General features: G+C 42.1%; 1 protein-coding gene across 3 annotated transcripts in view; it reads right to left on the reverse strand.

Annotated features, from left to right (window-relative positions):
• Positions 1-26,183, reverse strand: part of LOC120994900 (G-protein coupled receptor 1-like) — a 653,505-nt gene that overhangs the window by 280,145 nt on the left and 347,177 nt on the right. For all 3 annotated transcript variants that reach the window (XM_040423783.1, XM_040423781.1, XM_040423782.1), the window contains one exon: positions 5,935-6,024. In XM_040423783.1, coding sequence (XP_040279717.1) covers positions 5,935-6,024 — 90 coding nt within the window. The remainder of the gene's footprint in view (positions 1-5,934; positions 6,025-26,183) is intronic.

A 26,183-nucleotide genomic window follows, 5' to 3' on the forward strand; every position in this document is an offset into this window, starting at 1 on the left:
AACCTAATACGTGTGCGCACCCATGTGTACAGTGTAACTAGCCGGATTAGCAGGATCACTGTCTCCTATGGTAGACGAGAAAAAGGGGACTGCACTGAAGAAAGTCCGCAGAAGCGTCTGAGGTTAATCTAACTGCAGCTTGATATTTTTATAAGCTGGATATCAAAAGTCACAGCACAGAAACCAAACAAAATCGTAAGCCATTAGTCTTTTCACTAGACAGGCATAGGTCGTCCGTAAATATCCAGGCGGGGATGAAGACACCGTTCCAAAAATGCAGCCATTATCACAGCATTCCAGCTTTATGGCTTCACGCAGACGTTGCCGCTGAAAAAGGACTGAATACATCGGAAAGGTTTGACATTTAAACGGATATGAACATGATTTAAACAAAATCATGCAGAATGATGCATAAAAATCATACAGAATAGCTTGGTTCCTAGGGTATGCTGCATTATAAAATCATACCATGCCCAGTAAAACCCATAACGAATTTAAAATCTGCACAGCAGGCCAATTTACAGCGCAGCATTTTTTCCCCCGCAGTGTGTGGGTGAAGTTTCCTAAAATCTCATCTATTTTGCTGGTAGTGTAATACGATGAGGAAATTCTACATGCAGTTCCGTGGTGGAAAATCTGCATCCTATTTGTCATAATGTGAACAAAGGTTTAGCGTTCCTAGACACCGGAGTCGGGCAATAATGCCTGGATCACTGCTGTTACTCCAGTTCATATCAGAAAATTTTGACGATGTTCAGGTATGTTCTCCCACATTATTGGAGACCTCCTGTTCTGCAGTGAGGGATCCCTATACCGAAACAAGAAAAAAATAAAAATCCAAGCCTCAAACTGCGAAGCACAAATTTACGTAGAATGTATTCTGTGTCAAGGTTTACATTCACTGGGACTAACAGTAGTCCCAGAGAGAGTTGCAACTAGAGACGGACATGACTCTTCCGCACTCAGTAGTCATGTTCTGTAATGATGTGCAGCAAGTCGCGGCGTAACTGACCAGTTGATGCTCCTTGTTTTTCGATGATTCAGCAAAAGCAGTGACCAGGGCAGATCCAGCAGGAAACGCATTTACCAGAGTGAGCAGTTTGAATGATGGCATCATATCACAGTGTCACCATGAAAGCCACTTAGCTCTTCGGTATTCTCCATACACAAACATTAGCAACAGTATAGGGAAGTCCTGCCAATAAGGCTCCATTCACACGTCCGTGGTGTGTTGCGGATCCGCAACACACCCGCCCGGCACCCCTATAGAAATACCTATTCTTGTCCGCAAGCTGCGGACAAGAATAGGACATGTTCTATCTTTTGCGGAGCTGCGGACCTGAAGATCGGGGCCGCTCTCCGCAAATGCGGATGCTGACAGCACACTGTGTGCTGTCCGCATCCATTCCGCCCCCATAGAAAATGAATGGGTCCGCACCTGTTCCGCAAAATTGCGGAACGAATTCGGACCCATTTGCGGACGTGTGAATGGAGCCTAAGATGGGGTGTTTGTGGTGTTGGCTATGTTGCGTATGCTCTCTTTTACATGTTCTCCAATTGTTATGCTTCTATAAGTGTATACTATGACAGTGACCCCTCCTAAGGTATTTCCCAGCTGCTTGGAGGTCGGTCCATCCTATATAGTGTTTATTATGATTACCTGATAGCTATACGTGATGACCGACACTATCTAGTGGAGTAACTAAGAATGCAGTCACACGTTTAAAAAAAAAAAAAAGGGCAATCACTGTACACATGATGTGTATACTGCAGATGTTCTGCAGCATAATTGAGTACGGAGAATTTGCAGCACTTACAGAAGCAGCAAATTTCAGCAACAAAATCTGCACATAACTTGAAATGAGATGTGGATTCTATATCAGCCGCGTGCTAACTTAGGGTGCACTCACATGCTGCAGTTTTCAGTTCTATTCATTTGAATGGGGCGGCAAGCACAGGTGAATGGAACTGATTTTCACTTGCCTAAATTTCTGCAACAAAATCCACAGCATGCGAGTGCACCCTAAGGCCCCATTCACACGGGCGAGAATTCCATGCGGGTGCAATGCATGAGGTGAACTCATTGCACCCGCACGGAATCCGGACCCATTCACTTCAATGTGGCTGTGTACATGAGCAGTGATTTTCACGCATCACTGGTGCGTTGCGTGAAAATCGCAGAAAGCTCTATATTGTGCGTTTTTCACACAACGCAGGCCCCATAGAAGTGAATGGGGCTGCGTGAAAATCGCAAGCATCCGCAAGCAAGTGCGGATGTGGTGCGATTTTCACACATGGTTGCTAGGAGACGATCAGGATGGGGACCCGATCTTTATTATTTTCCCTTAAAACATGGTTATAAGGGAAAATAATAGTATTCTTAATACATAATGCTTAGTAAATTAGGGATGGATGGGGTTAAAAAATAAAAAACAATTAATAAACTCACCTTAATCCACTTGAACGCTCAGCCTGGCATGTCTTCTTTCTTTTTTGATGAAAAGGACCTTTGATGACGTCACTGCGCTCATCACATGGTCCGTCACATGGTCCGTCACCATGGTGATGGACCATGTGACGAGCCCAGTGACGTCATCAAAGGTCCTTTAGCCAGGTCCTGAAGAAAGTAGACAGAAAAGGAGATCCGCTACGCGATCAAGTGGATGGGGTGAGTTAAATTAGTTTATTATTTTTAACCCCTCAATGGACATTTTACTAAGCATTCTATATTAAGAATGCTATTATTTTCCCTTATAACCATGTTATAAGGGAAAATAATAAAATCTACACAACATCGATCCAAACCCGAACTTCTGTGAAGAAGACCGGGTTAGGCTCTGGGTAGCAAACAGGCCAATTTTTCTCACTCGTGTACAAAACGCATTAAAACGCTTAGCACTCGCGCTGAAAAAACTTGCATTTTCCCACAACGCACCCGCATCTTGTCCTGCCCTCACACGCGACGTCCGTGTGAAAGAGCCCTGTGCAGAAAAACCGCAGCAAAATACAGTACCAGCACAGTGTGTGAGATTAGACAAATGTCATGTACACTTTGCTTTTTCTTCTGTGGGGAAATTGACCTGCCGTGCAGATTTTGAAATCCACGGCATGTTAATTGTTTGTGTAATTTTTGGCGTGGATTTCACCCTTTTCAATGGAATACATGTGGGTTTTGGTGCGGATTTGATGCAGAAATGCACAGAAATTCACAAGACAAACCGCATGAATTTTCTGATTTGAAATTTGCACTCGTGTGCAGGGACCCTTATGGTTCCCCATGTAGAAAAACTGCAGCACTGTAGCAAAGTGTATGAAATCTAACAAATCTCATGTACACTTTGCGGATGCAGAAACTGACATGATATGCTGATTTAGAAATCCGCAGAATGTCAATTATATTTGCAGTTTTAGCTGCAGAGTTCACCATTTTCTAATGAAGGGTGAGATCTGCAGCAAAACCGCATCAAATCTGCACCAAAAACTGCTGCCAGAAATTGCTGTTTTTGGTGCAGACTGGGTGCAGGAAATTCGTGCAGATCTTTTGCATGCTGACCTGCACCTGTGTGCACGTACCCTTAGTAGGCCTCATGCACACGAACGATCCGAATGCGTTCAGGGTGCGTTAACGAAAACTCGCACAATTTTGCAAGCAATTGCAGTCAGTTTTGTCTGCGATTGCATTCAGTGGTTCAGTTTTTTTCGCGTGGGTGAAATGCGCATTAATGCGTGATAAAAAACGGAATGTTTACAAACAACATCTCTTAGCAACCATCAGTTAAAAACGCATCACATCTGCATTGCACCCGCGCGGGAAACTCGCTCGTGTGAAAAGGGCCTTATGCTGCAGATTGTTTTCCAGGATTTCCCTCTTTGCAATGCATAGGGTGGAACCTGCAGCATTTCGGCAAAGCACTCTGCAACAAGATCCACACCATTTGGTGCAGATTTTGATGCTGCAGGATTATGGGAGATACACTGCAGAAATACACAATCAGACTGGCCACAAGTAGCTGTGCATGAACACATACACAAGAAAGGAAAAGCGGTCAAGTACCCACATATTTTGTACGGTTTTATTTTAAAGCGGTCAAGTACCCACATATTCTGTACGGTTTTATTTTAAAGCGAGCACTCTGTAGGTACACTAAAAGGAGCTTGAGAGACTTTTTTTTTTATTGGAATCCATCCAGTTCTTTTCCTTTTTCTTGTTCCTTGTCTCTCCGAATTAAACTTAATCCTGTCACCGGAAACACTGGCAAGTGAAGATAGCAGTGTAAGTCTGAGACTGTGACTGATCACTGGAAGGACTCAGTGTAAGGGCTCCTTCACACAAATGTGTGCTGCCCGTTGCCGCATTGGAGCCCCCATTTGTGGATCCGCGATACACGGGCACCAATCCGTCTGCAAATCCGGAGATGGGGAACGGAAGCACGGAACGGAACACCGAGGAAGCACTGCAGAGTGCTTCCTGGGGTTTCGTTCCGTGCCTCCGCACCGCAAAAAGATAGAACATGCTCTATCTTTTTGCGGAACGGACGGATCGCGGACCCATTCAAGTGAATGGGTCCGCGATCCCCATGCGGCTGGACTACGGTCGGTACCTGTGCATTGCGGACCGCAATTTGCGGTCCACAGCACGGGCACGGGCGTCGTGTGAACAAGCCCTAAGGGGAAGCAAGCATGGGATTTTCCAGAGCTGAAGTGGATTCCAAGAAAGGCATAAGGAGCTTGATGATAGAGGAGGCGCTGAGGCTACAGACGCTGAGACCAAGAAGGAGCCCGTGGACTTTAGAATTGTCAAGTGCACACAGGGGTGATCTCACCCAGAAACTAAATTTATGAAAAGTATATTACTAGACTAGGGTTTTGCTAGGGTCTCAAGAGATCCAGGGCCCAAGCCCCAATGCTAAGTTCTTACCTTAGTGTCTCATTAGTTATAATCACCATCATAGTGCCCCAGTAGTTATACAGCCCCTGATCCCTATACACTCCAGAAGTTATGCAGCTTCTGATTCCCATAGTGCCCCAATAGTTATAGAGCCTCAGACTCGTATAGTGCCCCAGTAGTTATGCAGCCCCTGACCCTTATAACACTCCAGTAGTTATGCAGCCCAAACCCTATAGTGTCCCATCAGTCATGCAGCCCCTATCCCCTATAGCGCCCCAGTATTTATGCAGCCCCTGGCCCCTGTGGTGTCCCAGTAATAGCAGCCATAGTGACAAAACAAAACAAAATACTCCCCTCACTCCCCTCCATGCCGCAGTCTGCGATGGCACAAAGACCTCTTCCGAATACAGCCGGTGTACCGGTGCAAGCGGCGTAATGATGACATCAAGCTGCCTGCACCAAAGATATATCCCCTAGTAGGCTAGTGGTCTATTAAAGGGAATGCAAGGGCAGGGAGCCTTTGGGTCCTGTGCCACACTGCACATTGTATTCAACAACATCGCCGACTGTATTCAACAACTTTACTGTCAGAGGACAGCGACCCAGTTGAATGTGCTGCACTGCCACCACAGTCCTGGTGTTTGGGGCCCTGGTTTTGGCCTAGCGATGCCCCTGGTTGTTTTTATAATTTTATTTTAAAAAAAACAACCTCTGTTTTGGACAAACTTATTGATGGGGTAAATGTAGACATTTGACGTGATCTAATTTGTGTTTCAATATTTGCTCACATTGTGGAAGTGTAGCCCACCTCGTAGAAGATTAGAAACATTGTGTATCTCGGCTACAAAACGGCTTTTGTTTTAGAGCAATTATCTGTAGAATAAGATGTAGATGTGTGGGGCAGTGGCTCATAATAATCTTTCATCCATTGCCACTGTCTGTGTTGCAGAATGGTTGAACTGAACAAACAGCAGTGTTCCTACTGCATTTGCAGCATAAAGAATAAAGATGGAGTAATCAAGAATAAAAGCGGATGAAACACTTACCACCATGCACCAGCAGGGCCATAAAGATCTCCAAAGAGCGGGAGGCAAGACAGAATAAATGGCACTCCCCAAGCAGTAAAATGGTATGTCCTATAAAATAAAGAGATGAAAGTTACTGAAGATGTGAAATAGGGACAGTACAGTATAAAACATATTTTGTATCTGAAAAAGTACAATGGTTATAGTATTTCGGGACGCTGAGGAGAACATGGCTCAGTAAAAAATACTGTTGTATATTGTTTTTTAACACAGAAAGACGGCTACAAGAGAGGTTCACTATAAGGCGGCCTTAACACGCAGCAAATTTTGTTGCAGAAATTTTCTACGATTGAAAATCAGTTCCATTCACATGAACGGGGCTTGTGGAAATCCACGTGGTTCCCTCCAAAACAGCCCCTTACAGATGAATGGAACGGATTTTCATTTGCAGAAAATTCTGCAATAAAATCTGCTGTAACCATGTCTGTCAAAGGTATTCATATAGTCAAATTCGATTATAGGGAGGGCACAAGGGAGTCTTCACAACCTGTGTTCCTGGTAGGCCCCAAAGGACCCTGTTGCACTTCCACCAGTTGTCTTGTAGCTCCCATGCTGAACTGCTGATGTGTGCTTTATCCTGGTTGGCGCCATCCCCAATGACGACATGCACATGGACTGGGTCTTACTCATTTGCACAGTGAAGGTTGGTACGTTCGGGTACATAAGACACTTGCAACTATCCATCCTGTGCATGCACTGTAAGATGTCAGATATGGAGTGCACCTGCTAAGAGGTGAACTAGGAGGTTCAGGAGGCAAAGAGGTCGACTGGACATGTACAGGCTCGGACTGGCCCACAGGGGTACAGGGGAATCCCCCGGTGGGCCCCTGAGCAAGGTGGGCCCCTAGTCTCCCACCCCCTGCACAAGTGGCACATAACACAGTGGATTTACTGCACTGCATACATATATTCAATGTACAGCACCTCAACCAGCCTATGTTCATATAAGAAACGTGTTAGATTATTTATTATATTTGAATGTATCTGTACGGTGGGCCCCCAAAATAAATTTTACTGGTGGGCCCTAGGTACCCCAGTCCAACACTGGACATGTACGAAAAAGCCAAGGAGAGCAAGGAAACAGCAGCAGAAAATTTGTAGTTTACTGCTGGAGCTCTAACATGTCCATAAACTAGATGTCCAGAAAGAATGAAGGTGGTGCATCAGATGCTTGGGAAGGGAAAAAAATAATGCCTGTCCAATTTTGTGAGTAGAACATTCTGTCATTTACGTGCTGTTAAAAAACGATTAAGAGAAGAGTTACGTACCAATTGTATTTTAAACAGGACAAAATGCACAAAATGCAATGCAATCTGTAGGCAGCATATTATAGAGCAGGAGGAGCTGAGTTGATTGATGTATAGTTTTTTTGGGAAAAGAATCAGAAAAAGTTGTGGTTTATAGATTAATATCTCTGCTTTTTCTAACTAAAAGGAGTGGTCTGACTTCAGCAAATGGCATTTATAACGTAGACAAAGTTAATACAAGACACTTACTAATGTGTTGTGATTGTCCACATTGCTTCCTTTGCTGGTTAGACTAATTTTCCATCACATTATACACTGCTCGTTCCCAGGGGTAACGGCCACCACTGCCATCCAGCAGCATTGGCCGCGCTTGCACACTATAGGAAAAAAGAGCGGCCTTTCTGGGAGTGGGACCGTGGAAGCACACATGGGCACGCATACGCAGCAGCTACCGTCCCAACCACCTTGTATCTGTGCTTCAGCAGGGGCTGTAACCCCTGGAAAGGAGTGTGTATAATGTGATGGAAAAATTTATCAAGCCAGAAAAGGAGGCAATATGGACAATCACAATACATTAGTAACTGCCTTGCATTAACTTAGTCTACAGCATAAATACCACTTGCTGAAGGTATACAACCCCTTTAAGACCACCTCTGTGTACTGTGACTGACAGCTATCTCTGTAGACACACTTACACAGGGAATACTATCAATTATAACACCTCCCCCGTGTACAACTGAAGTCATGAAGAGGAGAGATTTAAATGTAGAAATTACCAGTTTCACTAAATCTCTTTCCATAGCACTATAGCTATAAATCTGCTCATCTTGTCCTGCTTTACTAATGCTGCCTGCAGATCACATTGCATTTTGTGGTGACAGGTTCTCTTTAACCAGTTCAAGACCAGGTCAATTACCCCCTTCTTAACCAGGAGCCATATCTTTTTTTTATCCTCATTCGGTTATATAAATAATTTTTGCATCTTTTTTTAGTTTTACATGGGGCTTTATTTTTATGTAATTTTTATTTCAGTATTTTTTATATTTTTTATAAAAACAGAAAATGTAGAAAAAAAGGTAAAAAATAGTCTGTTTTTCACATTATTTAAAGGGGTTGTCTGATCACAGACAATGGTGGTATATCACTAGGATATGCTCCCATTGTCTTAGAGGTGCGGGCCCGCTGGAACCTGCACCTATATCAGGAACGGATCCCCGCAAAGTGGTGGCTGGAGGACTCCGGTCCGGTCACCACCAAGCGCGCTCCCCATAGAAATGAAAAGGAGCGCACTGCGCATGACTGGCCACCGCTCCCATTCACTTCAATGGGCTTGACGGAAAAAGTAAAGTCAGCGCTCGGCTATTTTCAACGGCCCCATAAAAAATTTATGGAGGGCTCCTCTCTGATATGGGTGCAGGTCCCAGCAGTGGGACCTGCGCCTATAAGACAATAGGGGCATATCCTAGCGATATAACTGGCGTAGAAAACAGCATATGAGACGGGCCGGCCAGCTTGCCCTCTTCCCAGCTCCCTTTTTCCGCAACCATGAAAAGGTGGCGTGATCGAGGAAAGGTCACAGATTTGGCCACAGGTCTCCTTTGTTCAAATCTGCAACAAAAGTACCCAAAAAGTAGTTTTTAAATATGTTATACATTGATTTAATAAATGCAGAATCTTAATTACAAGAATATGTCATGTAATACAAACATGCATATGCTAAAAGTGAATATTTTTTATACAAATAAGTAACAGTATGTTGTGTACACTTAAAATATGCTTAAAATTTCAAACATAATATATCTTAAGATCAGATATAATATAAGGCAATGTTTTAATATTGCAAAATGAAAGCATTAGGCTAAAAAGCAACAAAAATTTGAGGCAAAAGCTGCATGTCTCACATACGTACATCTGGTTTCTCCTGTGATTTTAGGGACAGTCTACTTTAAAGAGTTCAAGGAAACTTTTCTAATAAAAAATCTTAGCAGTACAGCATGTGATTTTTTTATATTGATTACATCAAGATGGAGTGACTAGGTAAAAGAGGGTGCCCTATCTGTCTCTCTAACCACTAACATGCCACAGCCAGTACTGTCTGTTGCATATAAGAGATTGAAGTTATGTCCGATCCCAGCTGTCAGAGCATGGTGCTAGCTGTATAATGAGTCTGTGCCATCACAGCTCCATATTAAAACTAACTACAGTATTTGTTGCAGTGTAATAGAAATACAGTGGCATATGTCACCAATAGCCTCCCATGGTAAAAGAAATGTACTATCGCATGGAATTCTGATTCACTGGATCTCTCTGCATAGAACAGTACAATACAATACAATGCTATTCTATAGGAGTGTGCAGTACTTAGGATACAGTTAAAAACTGCATGTGTATATATATATATATATATATATATATATATACACACACACTGCTCAAAAAAATAAAGGGAACACTTAAACAACACAATGTAACTCCAAGTCAATCACACTTCTGTGAAATCAAACTGTCCACTTAGGAAGCAACACTGAGTGACAATAAATTTCACATGCTGTTGTGCAAATGGGATAGACAACAGGTGGAAATTATAGGCAATTAGCAGGAGTGGGTTCTGCAGGTGGTGACCACAGACCACTTCTCAGTTCCTATGCTTCCTGGCTGATGTTTTGGTCACTTTTGAATGCTGGCGGTGCTTTCACTCTAGTGGTAGCATGATACGGAGTCTACACACAAGTGGCTCAGGTAGTGCAGCTTATCCAGGGTGGCACATCAATGCGAGCTGTGGCAAGAAGGTTTGCTGTGTCTGTCAGCGTAGTGTTCAGAGCATGGAGGCGCTACCAGGAGACAGGCCAGTACATCAGGAGACGTGGAGGAGGCCGTAGGAGGGCAACAACCCAGCAGCAGGACCGCTACCTCCGCCTTTGTGCAAGGAGGAACAGGAGGAGCACTGCCAGAGCCCTGCAAAATGACCTCCAGCAGGCCACAAATGTGCATGTGTCTGTGATCCTCAGACCCCTTGTGAGACCATATGCTGGTGCGGTTGGCCCTGGGTTCCTCCTAATGCAAGACAATGCTAGACCTCATGTGGCTGGAGTGTGTCAGCAGTTCCTGCAAGACAAAGGCATTGATGCTATGGACTGGCCCGCCCGTTCCCCAGACCTGAATCCAATTGAGCACATCTGGGACATCATGTCTCGCTCTATCCACCAACGTCACGTTGCACCAAGTATTTCAGAAGAATATTTAATTAATTCAGATCTAGGATGTGTTATTTTTGTGTTCCCTTTATTTTTTTGAGCAGTGTATATATATATATATATATATATATATATATATTCCATTAAAAGGGATCATCTATATAAAGTTTAAACACAGTTAATGTAGATTAGCAGGCACACTCTATAATTGGAGTGATATAGATATTTAATATATATTCAGAATAATAGATAGATCATTAATAAAATGACAGAATAAAAATGATAAAAATATACAATATGGTAATAAAAAACGAGTTGGAGATATTATGCAATATATATGAAGGAATAAAGGATGGCTTAAGTGTCCAGTAGTTTTACAGGAAATCCAAAATAGTAAATCGATTTAGCAAATATAGTTCTTTCATAGACGATATTGGAAAAAACTCGATTGACATAAATTTGCAGCAAATTATCGGATGGTGGCAGATTTTCGAGTTGTAACTGATCCGAATTTATAGTTCCATACACAATCACTTAGTGAATACTAGTAAAATATAAATGTTCGATAAAAAGGAGCAGAAAACCCTCCTATAGATAAATAACATATCAGAGGGAATCTGTCATAGAACTCACGTGCAGGGCGAAACTCTCAGGTAACGTGTGCCTCAGCGCGGCGTCCCGCGACTTCTCCGGCTTACCTCTTTTGTTGTTCTCCCCTACGTAGCTCTTTAGTTGTGGATCGATTATAGGCTTACCCGAACTAGGCCTCGGCCTCCCACGTGGAGTAGGTGGTGCGCTTCACCTGGATTAGGCGATGTGGTTTGAATGCGCTACCTTCACCTACTATCATACACACGTGACGGGATGTTCAGCCGGGAAAAGAGGGGGGGCAAAGGTTGCAGTACGATCCAATCTTTAATTATATAAACTTTCGGTTGGAGCGCTCCGATTATTATTTTTCTTCTTCACTTGTTGTGATCCAATAAAGTTCAATTAGTTCCAAACCATAGTAAAGGTGATAGTGAGTGTGTAGGAACTCTCCAGCTTGTCTTCGCTGCGGACCCATGTTATCAACTTGCATTGTTAATATTTTAAATATGAAATTACATATTAATATATCACCTGTAAAATATTTATATCACTATTTTGGTCTATTAAAGGGGTTATCTGAGGCTGGAAATGTCCCCCCATACGCCCAGGCCACTCACACTGAATCTACTTACCTTGCTCCCTGCGCCGCTACTGGTCCCCGCACCACTGCTGCTGCTTCTCCCCGTGGGCGGACAAAAACATCTGGTGTCGGGGGGGAGCAGCCAATGGCAGGCGGTAACGTCACCTGCGATGCTAGGGAGGATCGTTCCCAGCCCTGCCTGCCATTGGCTGCTCCCCCCGATACCAGATGTTTTCGTCCGCGCACGGGGAGAAGTAGCGGCGGCCGTACAGGGACCAGGAGCACCGCTGGGAGCGGGGAGCCAGGTAGTTAGAATCAGTGTGAGGGGCCTGGACATATGGGGGGACATTTCCAGGCTCAGATAACCGCTTTAACACAGAGGGCCCCCATCCCATAGTAGTGACAAGTAGAGAGGAGAGAATTGCTCAAAATTCAATTCCATTTCAATTCGGCTGAATCAGTTGACCGATTCAATTTAGGCCCAAATCAATTCTATCTGAACTGAAAGTGCTCCAAGTGGCCTGAAAATCCTAGGACTCATCATTTTTCCACCCTTGTTTATCACTTTAAAAAAAATATATATATATATATTATTTTTATCTCTTTCCCACAACTTATAGCAATGCTCTCACAGGGTGCTTGGGTTCCACATTGGCTGAGGGGGAGGTTGACTTCATAGTACTTCAAGAGGACCGGTCACTACTCTTGACGTGTGTTTTATTACATACTTTAACAAACAAGGGTAAGGGCAGTTATGGGGGTACACACCCAGTGATGCCTATACCTGGTTTAGCAATTATGGTGATCTGAACAGCGTAGTATAACTGCATTTTTAATTGAGCACAAAGCTATTTTAACAAAGTGAATAAAAGTTATATTTTAAATCACTATGTCAAAAGGCAAGCAAGGTATTGATCGCCAAAAGGCAGACAATTATGAAAATAGAAGTAACCAATACCTTTCCATTGCTAGGGTCAATTTATAGTAACAGTTATTACATACTGTACTTCCATTCCCCATGAAATAACAATTGGATAGCATCTTTACACATAACACCGTGCAACAATGATTTTGCTATTGAGAGAAAAATATGTGATTTATACTAAAATGAGCACATTGATTCCAAATATGAACTCGGAATTGCCTGACACGTCTAGATTTTAACCCCTTAAGGACCCTGATATTTTCAATTTTTGCGTTTTCGTTTATCACTCCCGCCTTCCCATAGTCCTTTTTCATTTTTTCATTCACATAGCCTTATGAGGGCTTATTTTTTGCGGAACAAGTACTTTTTAACGGCACCATGTAGTAGGAAGCGGGAAAAAAATTCCAAATGGGTAGAATTGGGAAAAAACACAATTCTGATAAAGGTTTTTATAAAATAAAAATTTAACACTGTACACTATGCGGTAAAATTGACCGGTTATCTTCATTCTCCAGGGCAGTGTGGTTACAACAATACCACGCGTTTTAATACTGAAAGCTAAAATTAAAACCTTTAAGGAAATTTTTTTTTTTTATAACCATATTCTGACCCCTATAACTTTTTTGTAGTTATCTGTACGGGGCTGTGTGAGGGTTCATTTATTGCGGGACGATCTGTTCTTTTCAGTGATACCAATTTGAAGTGTGTGCGACTTTTTGATCACTTTTTATAAAAAAAATTATTGGGTAGTTGAAGTGACAAAAAATGGCAAATTGGCTGTTTTTATTTTTTTCTCATTACGCTATTTGCCGTATGCCATTAATATTGTTGAATTTTAATAGTATGGGCATTTTCACACGCGGCGATGCCCATGATGCTTATTTTTTTTTTATTGTTTAAGTATTTTAATTTTAACTCCTTAAGGACACAGCCTTATTTCACCTTAAGGACCAGGCCATTTTTTGCAAATCTGACCAGTGTCACTTTAAGTGGCGATAACTTTAAAACGCTTTTACTTATCCAGGCCATTTTAAGATTGTTTTTTCATCACATATTGTACTTCATGACACTGGTAAAATGCCCAAAATTTGCAAATTTCCAAGTTTCAACTTCTCTAATTCTACACTCACCTAAAGAATTATTAGGAACACCATACTAATACGGTGTTGGACCCCCTTTTGCCTTCAGAACTACCTTAATTCTACGTGGCATTGATTCAACAAGGTGCTGATAGCATTCTTTAGAAATGTTGGCCCATATTGATAGGATAGCATCTTGCAGTTGATGGAGATTTGAGGGATGCACATCCAGGGCACGAAGCTCCCGTTCCACCACATCCCAAAGATGCTCTATTCGGTTGAGATCTGGTGACTGTGGGGGCCATTTTAGTACAGTGAACTCATTGTCATGTTCAAGAAACCAATTAGAAATGATTCGAGCTTTGTGACATGGTGCATTATACTGCTGAAAGTAGCCATCAGAGGATGGATACATGTTCTCATTCTGTTTACGCCAAATTCGGACTCTACCATTTGAATGTCTCAACAGAAATCGAGACTTATCAGACCAGGCAACATTTTTCCAGTCATCAACAGTCCAATTTTGGTGAGCTTGTGCAAATTGTAGCCTCTTTTTCCTATTTGTAGTGGCGATGAGTTGTACCCGGTGGGGTCTTCTGCTGTTGTAGCCCATCCGCCTCAAGGTTGTGCGTGTTGTGGCTTCATGAATGCTTTGCTGCATACCTCGGTTGTAACGAGTGGTTATTTCAGTCAACGTTGCTCTTCTATCAGCTTGAATCAGTCGGCCCATTCTCCTCTGACCTCTAGCATCCACAAGGCATTTTTGCCCACAGGACTGCCACATACTGGATGTTTTTCCCTTTTCACACCATTCTTTGTAAACCCTAGAAATGGTTGTGCGTGAAAATCCCAGTAACTGAGCAGATTGTGAAATACTCAGACCGGCCCGTCTGGCACCAACAACCATGCCACGCTCAAAATTGCTTAAATCACCTTTCTTTCCCATTCTGACATTCAGTTTGGAGTTCAGGAGATTGTCTTGACCAGGACCACCTCCCTAAATGCATTGAAGCAACTGCCATGTGATTGGTTGACTAGATAATTGTATTAATGAGAAATAGAACAGGTGTTCCTAATAATTCTTTAGGTGAGTGTATAATACATAGTAATACCTACAAAAATAGTTATTACTTTACATTCCCCATATGTCTACTTCATGTTAGGATCATTTTCGGAATGACATTTTATTTTTGGGGGATGTTGCAAGGCTTAGAAGTTTAGAAGCAAATCTTGAAATTTCTCAGAAATTTTCAAAAACCAACTTTTTAAGGACCAGTTCAGGTCTGAAGTCACTTTGTGAGGCTTACATAATAGAAACCACCCAAAAATGACCCCATTTTAGAAACTACACCCCTCAAGGTATTCAAAACTGGTTTTACAAACTTTGTTAACCCTTTAGGTGTTCCACAAGAATTAATGGAAAAAATTTTTGGCAGATTTTCCATTTTAATAATTTTTTTCCAGTTACAAAGCAAGGGTTAACAGCCAAACAAAACTCAATATTTATGGCTCTGATTCTGTAGTATGTGGTCGTAAACCACTGGACGGGCACACGGCAGGGCGCAGAAGGAAAGGAATGCCATACGGTTTTTGGAAGGCAGATTTTGCTGGACTGTTTTTTTGACACCATGTCCCATTTGAAGCCCATGGACAGCCTCTGATCAGCCAGCCGGAAGCCTGTGAAGGCGTCCGGTTGCCATGGTAACCATCACTCGCTGCCACAGCAGAGCAGTGGGCGATTGGGAGGGAGGGGGGCCCCCTCCCTCTCCCATCGGGGGCTGAAAAGGCACAGCAGCCCCCGATGGGAGAGGGAGCTCCCTCCCTGTTAACCTCTTCCATACAGCGGTCACTATGGACCGTGGCATAGAAGGGGTTAAACGCCTGACATCTGTGCCAGAACAGATGTCAGGCGTTTCAAGCAGAGTGTCAGCAATGTGTTGACACTCTGCAAACCGCTCTGCCATCCTGAGAGAGGGGGAGGGCGGATGATTTTTTTTTTTCTTATATTTGCAAAAACTTTTTTTTCCTGTCACCTTGGGTGACAATAACTGGCAATCATTGAACACTTAATTTGCACTATACCAATACAATGCTGCCACCTAGTGGCCTGTATTGGTATAGTCATCTAATAGGCACCGAAGCCTGCTTGAGGCTTCAGCCTATTAAATCAATGTAACAGGTTCCCTGATCTCAGCCGGGAACACCGTTACTGGAGCGGAAGTGCGCAACTTCCACTTCCGGACTGCGCAGATGCCGTGGTCACATTTGACCACGGCATCCGAAAGGGAAAATCTATGCGCTCAGCCTTATGGTTGATCACATACATGTGCCACGGGTGTCTGCTATTTAAAATAGTAGAAACCCGGCGGCTATGGTGTCCACTGCACGTGCGAGCGGGCGCCATTTTTGGGGACCGGACTTCCTCAGTACATGTAGGTCCTCATAGGTTAAGGATTAAAGGGTATAAGTTATACATGCAAAGCCTATTCAGTTATAATATTAATGTATTATATTGGAGATATTCCAATGGATATGTCCAGACCTGTTCGGACGCACTCAGGCTGATGTCAGCAGTAAGTATATAAGGCAAGCTGGACAGATTTTGATAAAGTGATCTGTTATAGTGCTATCAGTTTTGAAACTTAAGATGGATAAACGCAAATGTGTTAAAGATCCAGACAATTTCTGCTACATATGTGGCAAATACACCACTTATGATCAGCGCAAGAATCTGACAAAGCAATTGCGTCTTGCAGCTTGGGATGCATTTGTGCTTGTAGTGCAGAACTTCCTTGGGAACAGACGGATCTGCAAACTATGCTAAATTAGTAGACAACATTCGTGCAGCATATGAACAACTTGGCTGCCGAATGTCATTGAAAGTGCATTTCTTACATTCCCATCTTGACTTTTTCCCACCCAACTTGGGACACGTAAGTGATGAACATGGAGAGCGGTTCCTTAAAGATATTTCTACAATCGAGAACAGGGATCAAGGCCACCGGAATTCCAACATGATGGGGGACTAATGCTGGTTTTTGCAACGGGAAAATATGACTATTCACAAAGCAAAAGCAGATGCCTGAAGCACTTTTAACAGTACTGGGCCTTGCTCAAATAAGTCTTTTAAATTGAAAAACGAGACTTTTTGAAATGTTGTTATTCCATTACATTTTCATACAGTACATTGTTTACTACGCAAACTTTGATGTAGATCAGGTAATTGTTGGAGTAAAACTCGTTCTGTTCAAAATTATTCAATGCTTTCCAAGTGCTTAATTCATTTAGGCATACTTATGCATAGCAACATTTCATGACGTGTTACAACAATTCTGGATTTAATATAGGACAAATGGTTTTTGCCCAGTAGCAGACGAATAGTATTTTTATGTTGCGTGGTGTAATTGTACCTTGTACTGTTCACTTCTATTATTCTGAATAGAAATGTAAGAATAGATCCCTACGCAGTCTGGCACGGTTAGTGCTAATTGGACAATTATAGTCCAAAATACGGCACATGTTTACCTGTACTGGATCGTATACTGGATACAATGAAACTGCAACTTTTACTGGAGCATGGGGGGACATGGCTCAGCAGCGCGTCTCTCCCGGTGGATCACGCCGCTGGACCCAGACAGGTAAGTTTATTACAGGTACTAGTAGCTACAAATGTAGGTTCTGTTCACATTGCCGCTATGCAGTTTATTGGTCTTAAGTTCCAATATTTTAGATTACAGGAATACCTGAACCCAGAAGAAAAACTGATACAAACTATTGTGAGTTAAAAATAAAGGTTTTGCAATATATAGCACAGTTATTTGGACACTGTAGAGAATGCCTCATCAGTGGTAAGAGGAGTAGCATAGTTTAATGTTATATATTAGATATGTCTATATTCTGGATCTGAAGATATGATTAAAATCATTGCAGAAACTCTGAAGGTCATGTTTTATGTACTGTATGTTCAATGTGGTGCTGAACTTGGAGAATATACTACGTGTTGTGTGTCTAAGGAAAAACAGAAATACTTAAGATGCACTTCTATTGAAAAAGTGTGAGTGATTTCAAGTTGGGTTGTGCCTTGAGATTATGAAACGTAAAGCACTTGTAATACTTAAATGGGCTGGAGGTTGGAAAGTCTATAGCAGAGGAAATTAAAGTCTTCTCCTTCTGCTCTTTTCAAGGAAAAGTCAGTATAATAGGAGCAACTGTTGATGTCTGAAGAACACATGGAAAATGAACATCTTTTGTGGGAGAGAAACAAGGGAGAAATAATACAGTATCTACATGAAAACAAATCATGAAAGAAAATTTCCTGTGAAGGTCAAAGATGGGAGGGAAGCTGCGGGGGCTGAATAAAAGGCTTGTGTTATGTTGTCTTTTTCAAAAAGGATCACAAATGAAAGTTATTATGACAAGAACAAATCACGTTTATATGTCAGTGGGCCCCAACTTTAATTTTCCTGATGAATGAGCATTGCAGCAGTCCTTTCTGACTAGATTTAACTGATTTAATTAACCATGAAATGACACGTGCAGAAAGTATAATTTCAGTGAAAACCATACCAAAAGGGTATATGTACATTTGTATCCATGGGGGTCTAGTTCCTGAGACCTCCATGGAAGACTCGAATGAAAGGGTTGTGGCTCCTGTAGAGGCCATATACTACACAGTTATACAATTATTGGCCAGTTTATTATGATTACTGCTTAAAACTCTGTTGGGCCATTCTTTGCCCATTCCGATATTTTGAAATGTCTGGCATTGTACTGTTTGTTGACAGGCTGAGCTTTTATTTGTTTTCTGTTTGAAATGATTTGTTAATTAATGTACTGCTGCCTGTCTTTTTGTCTAACAATCCACTGCTCAGCTGTAGCATCCAACAGAAAATCCCCACCATTAGCCCCAAATTTCACACAAAATTATTCCCCAGATATGATTGCCTTATAATTGTTCAGTGTAAACGGGCCTTCAACTGTTATGTTTGTGTCACAGTTTGAAGGCAGTTTGCCGTGACACTTTCGCAGGACATGCTGGTTGCCAGAGGCAATGTGTTGTTGTATTCAATGCGTGTGTGCTTTCCCTTTAAGGCTGTTGCCCTTCCTTTCAGGTGTGCACGGGGTTAAGGTGTGAGCAAGGTGGAGCTGGGTGTGGTCTCAGGTTTCTTCAGATACTGTTGCTGTGAGACTGAGATCATTGTTATATTTGCCTTTGTATGAGAAGGAAGCTTGCTCCTTTCTTGGATGCTATCTGAGGGCCATCCTAGTTTGACATTGCTGTCATCTCCGATGTCATCCCCTTGTCTTCCCTTTGTTTCTATTCCTTTACCTATCCTCACTTGTTGTTTTGAGTATGGTGTGTGATGTACAGGGTGTTTGTTGTATGTCATTTGGTGTTCCATGTCTGGTCTTTTTGGTGTTTGTAGTCCAGCATGATTGTTTGACATTTCCCCTGTTTGTCTTTACCTCTGGAAAGGGGTCCCTGGGGTTCCCCGGAGGGGGAACTACAACTCAGTAAGCAGCGCTGTCTGGGTCCACCATGCATCTTGTCGCATGGTGGTCCAGACAGTTACTACTGCTCCTGTGTTTGGTGTTGGTACCGAGTCCAGATTTGTGTGTTTGGGCTTCAGAAGTTTTCACAGGATCCAGTGTTTGTGGTGCGGACGACTTGTTCCTTTTAGTTGTTGTGAGCAGATAAGTGACGTTGTGGTCCTGTGGTCTGTTGTCATTCTGCCACAGGACACTTACCTGTTGAGTTTGTCCTCTGCTTACTGTCTGCCCCTCTCCTTGTTGTTAGGCCTGCAGAGACTCCTGCTCTTCTGTGTCTTAAAAGGACAGGTCGTCTCTGGCCATGACCTTACTACCAGGTATTGTTAGGGTCAGAAGGTCCCAGGTTACGGAGTATGAGCTCCCCTACGATCAAGGCTGGCTCATACAGTTAGGAGGTCAGGGATAGGATGAGGGTGGCATTAGGAGGTAACCTGCTCCCCTTATCCCGGTATCCAGGCCTAGTGTCATATCCTGCCTATCCACTCCCCACAGTGACAGTTTGGTACTAAAAACTCAAGAAATTTAGAGAGTTGCAATTTGTTGCTAGTTCCTATAATTTTAAGGGAAGGACAAGTCAAAGTAGCACCTGGTCATTTGTGGTCTAAAAGCTAGCAGTAAGAAGCAAACAGAAGAATGAGCCAAACCAACTCTAATAGGCAATCACGTTAATACACATGCATTATTGCATATTATTGCACAAGCCTAAGAAATATAATCTTCAATAAAAGCAAGATTTTGCAACAATGATTACAAATTTGTCAAACTGTCTGAAATGATACCATTGTGTGAAATACCAGTGTCAAAAAACTCAATAGGAACTCCAGCAGACATGAGAACTCTTCATCTTAAATCATCATCTACTAACCAAGAGCAAGGGATCCTCCATATAACCACATTACAGCTGCATACAAGTGTACAGAGCCATAATATGGGACTCAAAGACGTCTATGGGATCCTTCAGTATCTATGTAAGCCTTGGATTTCATACAGAGGTATTTAGAGACTGTAAATATTACAGAAATAAAATCATCACATGCTTATAAAATGCCATGTAATGGAGGCATTCTCCCCTAAAAGTGAAAGGTTCCTCTCCTTCATATGTTTGGTAACATGGCAATGCATTTGTAGCTTGAGGACCTTCTCTTCTTGAATCTCAAAGCAAGAAAAGGTGCTTGGCATCAGTCCTGACATCATAGAATACAACTATATAATAAAACTAATAAAATATTTGATTTCTGCTTATGAATCAACACAGAGACATTTCTAAGATGTATTCTTCTAGGACTTTGCAAATCATTTTAGAAAGCCCGAAAATACATACAACATATTGAATGACAGATCAACAGTATAAAATAACTGGTGCTTATATGAGCGAGTAAAATATTATTCAAAATGGTACCAAGTGTTTTTTTTTTTTGCAGGAGAGCTTATAATATACTTGGTAGGAGGCATTTCTCCATGCTCTGCTGTCAAGTAAAGAGCTTCTGAGTACACGCCAGCAGAGCTGTTTATTGCCGTAACTATCCATAACCTCATTCCTGGAGGATAGTAAATTGTGGAAAGTGGCATTAGTATTGATGAGTCCCTGCCTCACCCTCTGTCATCTGGCTCAACAGATGTCACCCTAGTATATTCTGAGAGATCAGTCACCGAGAAGGATTCATTCCTTAAACACAGTCAACAATTTTGCGAACTATAGGTCAGACAATGTCAGATATTGACCGATAGGTTCTGGTGCTTGAGTGCATGGTTTTCTTGGCAAAATTCATGGGCATTGGTATTAGCCTAAAAAAAAATGCAGGTTTACATGGTAGACAGATCACACTGGATCTCTGGAATGACTAACTGTTTGCTGGTTTAAATGATGTTGCTGTAGTGATGTAAATTAAAGGGTTAATTCTTCTGGAAGTGACAAAAAAAAATAATTTTGCATCACTTAGGTGTAGGTAGGTGTAATTGGCAAAAGTGAAAGAGTGGAGAAGAGTGAGCAGTCCTGTCACTGTACACATTCCAGAAGAGACCAGGAGAGATTTATTAATAGTCTTGTAGGGTGCGTGTATTTCCAAGATGCTGAAAACAGTGGAAATTGTGCAAAATTCTTTAAAATGGCACACGTGTAAAAAGGAAATGTAATTTTCTGGCTCGATAAATGATATAATTCTGAATGCCACAATTAGGAGAAGCTAGCTATATACGGCTTTATTTACAGTATATTGAGCTCAATAGCAGCCTTATAATTTGGTAAGCAGCAGGGACCCCCTAGTGGTAGCTCAAGGTAACTGTAATGGCAAGCAAAGAAAGCATGTAAATGCCTGGTCCCTTAAACTATACACACCCTGCCTCTTTGGCAGGCATGCTGCTGCTGTTTGGAAGGTGTTTCATCTAAATCAAGAGTTTCTTATTTTGTCAGGACAGCTCTGAACTCTGTTCGTCCAACATATACCTTTTTTTAAATTCCTAGTTTTATCATGTAACTTTATGGAGAAAAGTCCACATAGAAATGTAAGCAATATTGAAGTATAGCATTATAAGCTATTAAAAATAAGAATTATCCTATATACTTTTCCATCGCTGCAAATCAGGATCTGAGATCATAATGCAATTCAGCAAAAGCATCTAATTTAAGCCATCCTGAATGACATTGGCCAGGAGATCTTCTTTCCACACTGACTCAGATCTGAGCAAAGGGAAGTGCCAAACTTCCATGGCCCAATTAAATGGTGCTCATGACAGTTATGAAAGTTAAGCCAAGCTTCGTGGCTCTAAAAATGCTTGCTCCAATATTTAGTGGGCAGATGGTTCTGGAAACGCTTTAGCAATCAGATAGATTGGGTGACACTTTCCTTTGCCGAGTGAGGTTCACGAGCTTAGGTATCTTTGGTAACTGGTGCTGCTATTAGGAAAACATAGCAGAGGAAAAAAAGAAGCCCACTGCTGGGGTAGGGCCTCTAGAACACTGCAGAAGAAAAATAGCTAAGTTATCACATTGTAGTCTTGCTAGATCCTTCTGTTTAAAATCGGAAAACAGGTCTCTGGTAATCCTGTGATCAGTCATAAGGTCAACAGTGAAGAGGCCTGCTGCGTTTTGAACCTATTATGTGCTTTCTGCTTTCCTTCTCCTGCATGATCAAAAAGAAGAGTCATGATGCCCCTTACTGGCCACTGTAATACATAGAAGCCTGCAAACCGCACATAGGTTGTAAAGAAGCATTCCAAAATCATGCACTTGAGTGGAACCGTGTCTGCTACATGTGGCCCTAGTCTTAGATTCTTAGAGTCCTCTGTATAGAGTCTGTATGGCTTTGTATTTAGAGAGCCATATAATCCCTATCAGATAGGGGGACCATATGGGAAGATTCTCTCCTGGAAGCAATACTCCTAGCGGAAAATATCAGCATACGTAAGTACTCTGATGGTGGATGCCTAAATCAGAAACACACTCCTTGGGCAATAAAAGGTATGCAGGATAGAATTGAGGCCTCTTCAGCCTCTATGGCAGGCAGTGTTGTACTGAAGTCCCTTGGGCCCGCCAGAGGAAATGAGTCTGTGGGCCCACCCTCTGTATCTATATGTGCATATAGGACCTTAACCCGTTCAGGATGGGGCCATTTTTTGTTTTTTCATTTCTGGTTTTTACTCCTAGCCTTCCTAAAGCTATAACTTTTTTATTTTTCCATTCGCATAGCCGTATGAGGGTTTGTTGTTTGTAGCATAAGTTGTACTTTGCATACAATGTAGTGAGAAGCTGTAAAAAATGGGGTGGAATTATAAAAAAAAAAAACACAATTCCACCAGAGTTTTATGGGTTTTGCTTTTAAAGCGTTTCCTATGTGGTAAAACTGACCTGTTACTTTTAATTCTCTGGGTCAGTACGATTACAACAATATCACATTTGTATAGTTTTTCTTGCATTTTAATACTGAAAAAAAGATAAAAACTTTGGAAAAAACTAATTTCAAGAATCCCCATAACTTTTTTTATTTTGAGGTCTACGTACCTGTGTGAGGGCTCATTTTTTGTGGGACAATCTGTAGGTTTTATTGATACCATTTGGGAGTGTGTCTGACTTTTTGATGTTTTTTTCCATTATGCCATTTACCGCATGGGATAAATATTTTTATATTTTAATAGCATGGGCGTTTTGGCGCACATTGATGCCTATGATGTTTATTTTTTTAAGGCTACTTTCACACTAGCGTTCGGGTGTCCGCTCGTGCGCACCGTTTGAAGGGGCTCACGAGCGGCCCCGAACGCATCTGTCTGGCCCCAATGCATTCTCAGTGGAGGCGGATCCACTGAGAATGCATCCGCCTGCCAGCGTTCAGCCTCCGCTCAGTGAGCGGACACCTGAACGCTGCTTGCAGCGTTCGAGTGTCCGCCTGGCCGTGCGGAGGCGAGCGGATCCGTCCAGACTTACAATGTAAGTCAACGGGGACGGATCCGCTTGAAGATGACACAATATGGCTCAATCTTCAAGCGGATCCGTTCCCCATTGACTTTCAATGTAAAGTCTGAACGGATCCGCTCAGACAACTTTCACACTTAGAAAATTTTCTAAGTTTTAATGCAGACGCATCCGTTCTGAACGGATGCGAACGTCTGTATTATCGGAGCGGATCCGTCTGATGAAACATCAGACGGATCCGCTCCGAACGCTAGTGTGAAAGTAGCCTAAATTGTGTATTTTTATTTTGGGGAAAGGGGATTGATTAGAATTTAATATTTTTAATATTTTTAAAACCTTCCAAAACCCGCTAGGGTAAGCCATTGCACTGCAGTGAGCATGCAGTTTTTGAGATCCTAGATGCTGTGGTCACATGTGACATGGCAACTAAGGGTTTAGATGTGTGCGATCAATGTTATGGTTGATCGCATACATTAGCCCTGGGTTTCTGCTGTTTAAAACAGCAGGCACCCAGCGTCTATGGCGTACGCTGCGCTCCTGACCAGGCGCCAACTTTAAAAATACTCGACCCTTAACATATTTTTATGTTAGGTGGTCAGGAAGTGGTTAAGGGGCCTATTTTACTAGGGGTCCATTATTATCAGAGCTCGAGCCCACGGCAGGATCCTCTGGTGGGCCAGTCCGACCAGGATGGCAGCCCTTTTAACACTGTGTTCAAAATGGAGTTGTAAAATGGCTGTATGCAGAAGCACTAAAAGTAAGGAATGGAAAGGAATGAAAATGAATGAAATAAATTAAGACAATGATTAAGAATGTCCAAGATAAAGTAAAGAGCCATATTTGGCCCTAATGCCACCAAGTTGATAGCCCTGTACTTGATTTAATGAAGAATACCTAAAATGCAGGCTTTATAAAGTAATGTTTTATAATGGTTAGCAATAGAAATGTCTTCTAAGATTCAGGAATTCTGGGAAAAACTATTAGGCACATGGTGTTTGTTAACAACCGTGCAGCTGACATAATGCCACCATGAAATAAGTTTCAGTGCCTGAATTAGCGTTACCATGCTGCAGAGCTGCTATTCTCCGAGCTGCAGGTGCACTTTATGCAAATGCTAAAGCTTTAATTCACGGGTGTACAGCAAGCACTCTGTTCTAATCAGGCGTAATAGAAAACTCTAAGCCCTCCAGCCATGTGCTCGGAGAATGGTCTCTTCATGGCCCCTTTCTGCCCTGCTGTGTAAGAGGGTCTAACTTCAAGCGTGTCAAGGTTAGCACAAGGCAGCTCAATCTGAAAGGAACGCAGTTTCAAAGAGTCCAGGATCCTGGCTTTTATCCATACAGCAGGATCAGCCAAAGGGCAGCGCTTCTCACTCACTACTGGATTTACCGGCGCAGACTGATTTCTCCTTTCGGCGTCGTTCTCAGAGACCTATCATTATATTACCGTGGAACAACTCTCCCTTGTGTTTCTGGAACACGTAAGAGATAAAAGCTCACACTGCAAAGACAGAGCGCCGCAAAAGAGCATAAATAAAATGGCCAATTTCATGTGATTCTGGAGAAATAATGTATTTAAACAAGTTACAATCAAAAGATAGTGGAGGTCCTTTTTCCTGAACAGCAGTGTCGACCTTTCAGTCAGCCATCAAAAGGTTATAGGGGAACATACCATGTCTGGTTTCTATTTAAAGTATGCTTAGAGGAAGTGAGATATCATTCATTTTTACGATTCCCTTCTCTACTTTTCATGCAGTTAGCTACATGCGACAATTAAAGTACATTACTCCTAACCTTAAAAAAATGTGGTTCCGGGAAGAAATTAGCAATTCTATTAAGACATTCGATCTACCTATCTACATGTTTTTGGAAAAGCTAAGTGGAAACCAATCTGGCTGCCATTAGAGCTGTCACACGTGTTGTCACCCAGCTCCCAAGAGCAGCAAATCTGCTTTGTTCTACAGAGAGACAAGAGTTAAAGACCATGAACATCTTCAGGGCAATTTTTTATGATTGGTCTTTATTAGAAACGTTCAGCCGTTTATGAGATACAGAAGTTAAAAATCTGCCTGTTTGCAAGCTGCCACAGTCGGTTTTCTTTGAATCCCATCACGTGTGTAGCTCTTATCTCTGATCTCCTGACCTCATAAACACTCACTATGTATGTGAATGCTGGCCACAGCACTCAAAGGGTGTTTGCCCAGTGGTCCTTCTCCACCCGAGGACCGACTATCCCATAACAACTTCAGACACCACTACAACGTTTTTGCAGTTTAACAAAAATATCATTATTTGTCCAGCCGTGAATAGTGCATTAGTAATACCGCAACATTTCTGGCCTATAGCTTGCACACCCCATTTTCAAGCATGTGTGGCGCGCTTCTTGGAATTACGGCTGCCGCTGATAAGGATATGACTTAAATAAGTGTTAATGAGGTCAGGAGATCAGAGCTAAGAGATAAACATGAGGAGTCAGATGACTGGATTCAAAGTAAACAGTATGTGACAGCTTGCAAACAGACTGATTTTTAACCCTTGTATCTCAAATACGGCTGAACATTTTTCATACATTCTAATTAAAACAATGATTTTTTTTGCCCAATATAAGTAAAATGCAATCATAAAAAAATGCCCTTAAAC

The sequence above is a fragment of the Bufo bufo genome, chromosome 3 (genome assembly GCF_905171765.1).
Source record: "Bufo bufo chromosome 3, aBufBuf1.1, whole genome shotgun sequence".
NCBI classification, from domain to species: Eukaryota; Metazoa; Chordata; class Amphibia; order Anura; family Bufonidae; genus Bufo; species Bufo bufo.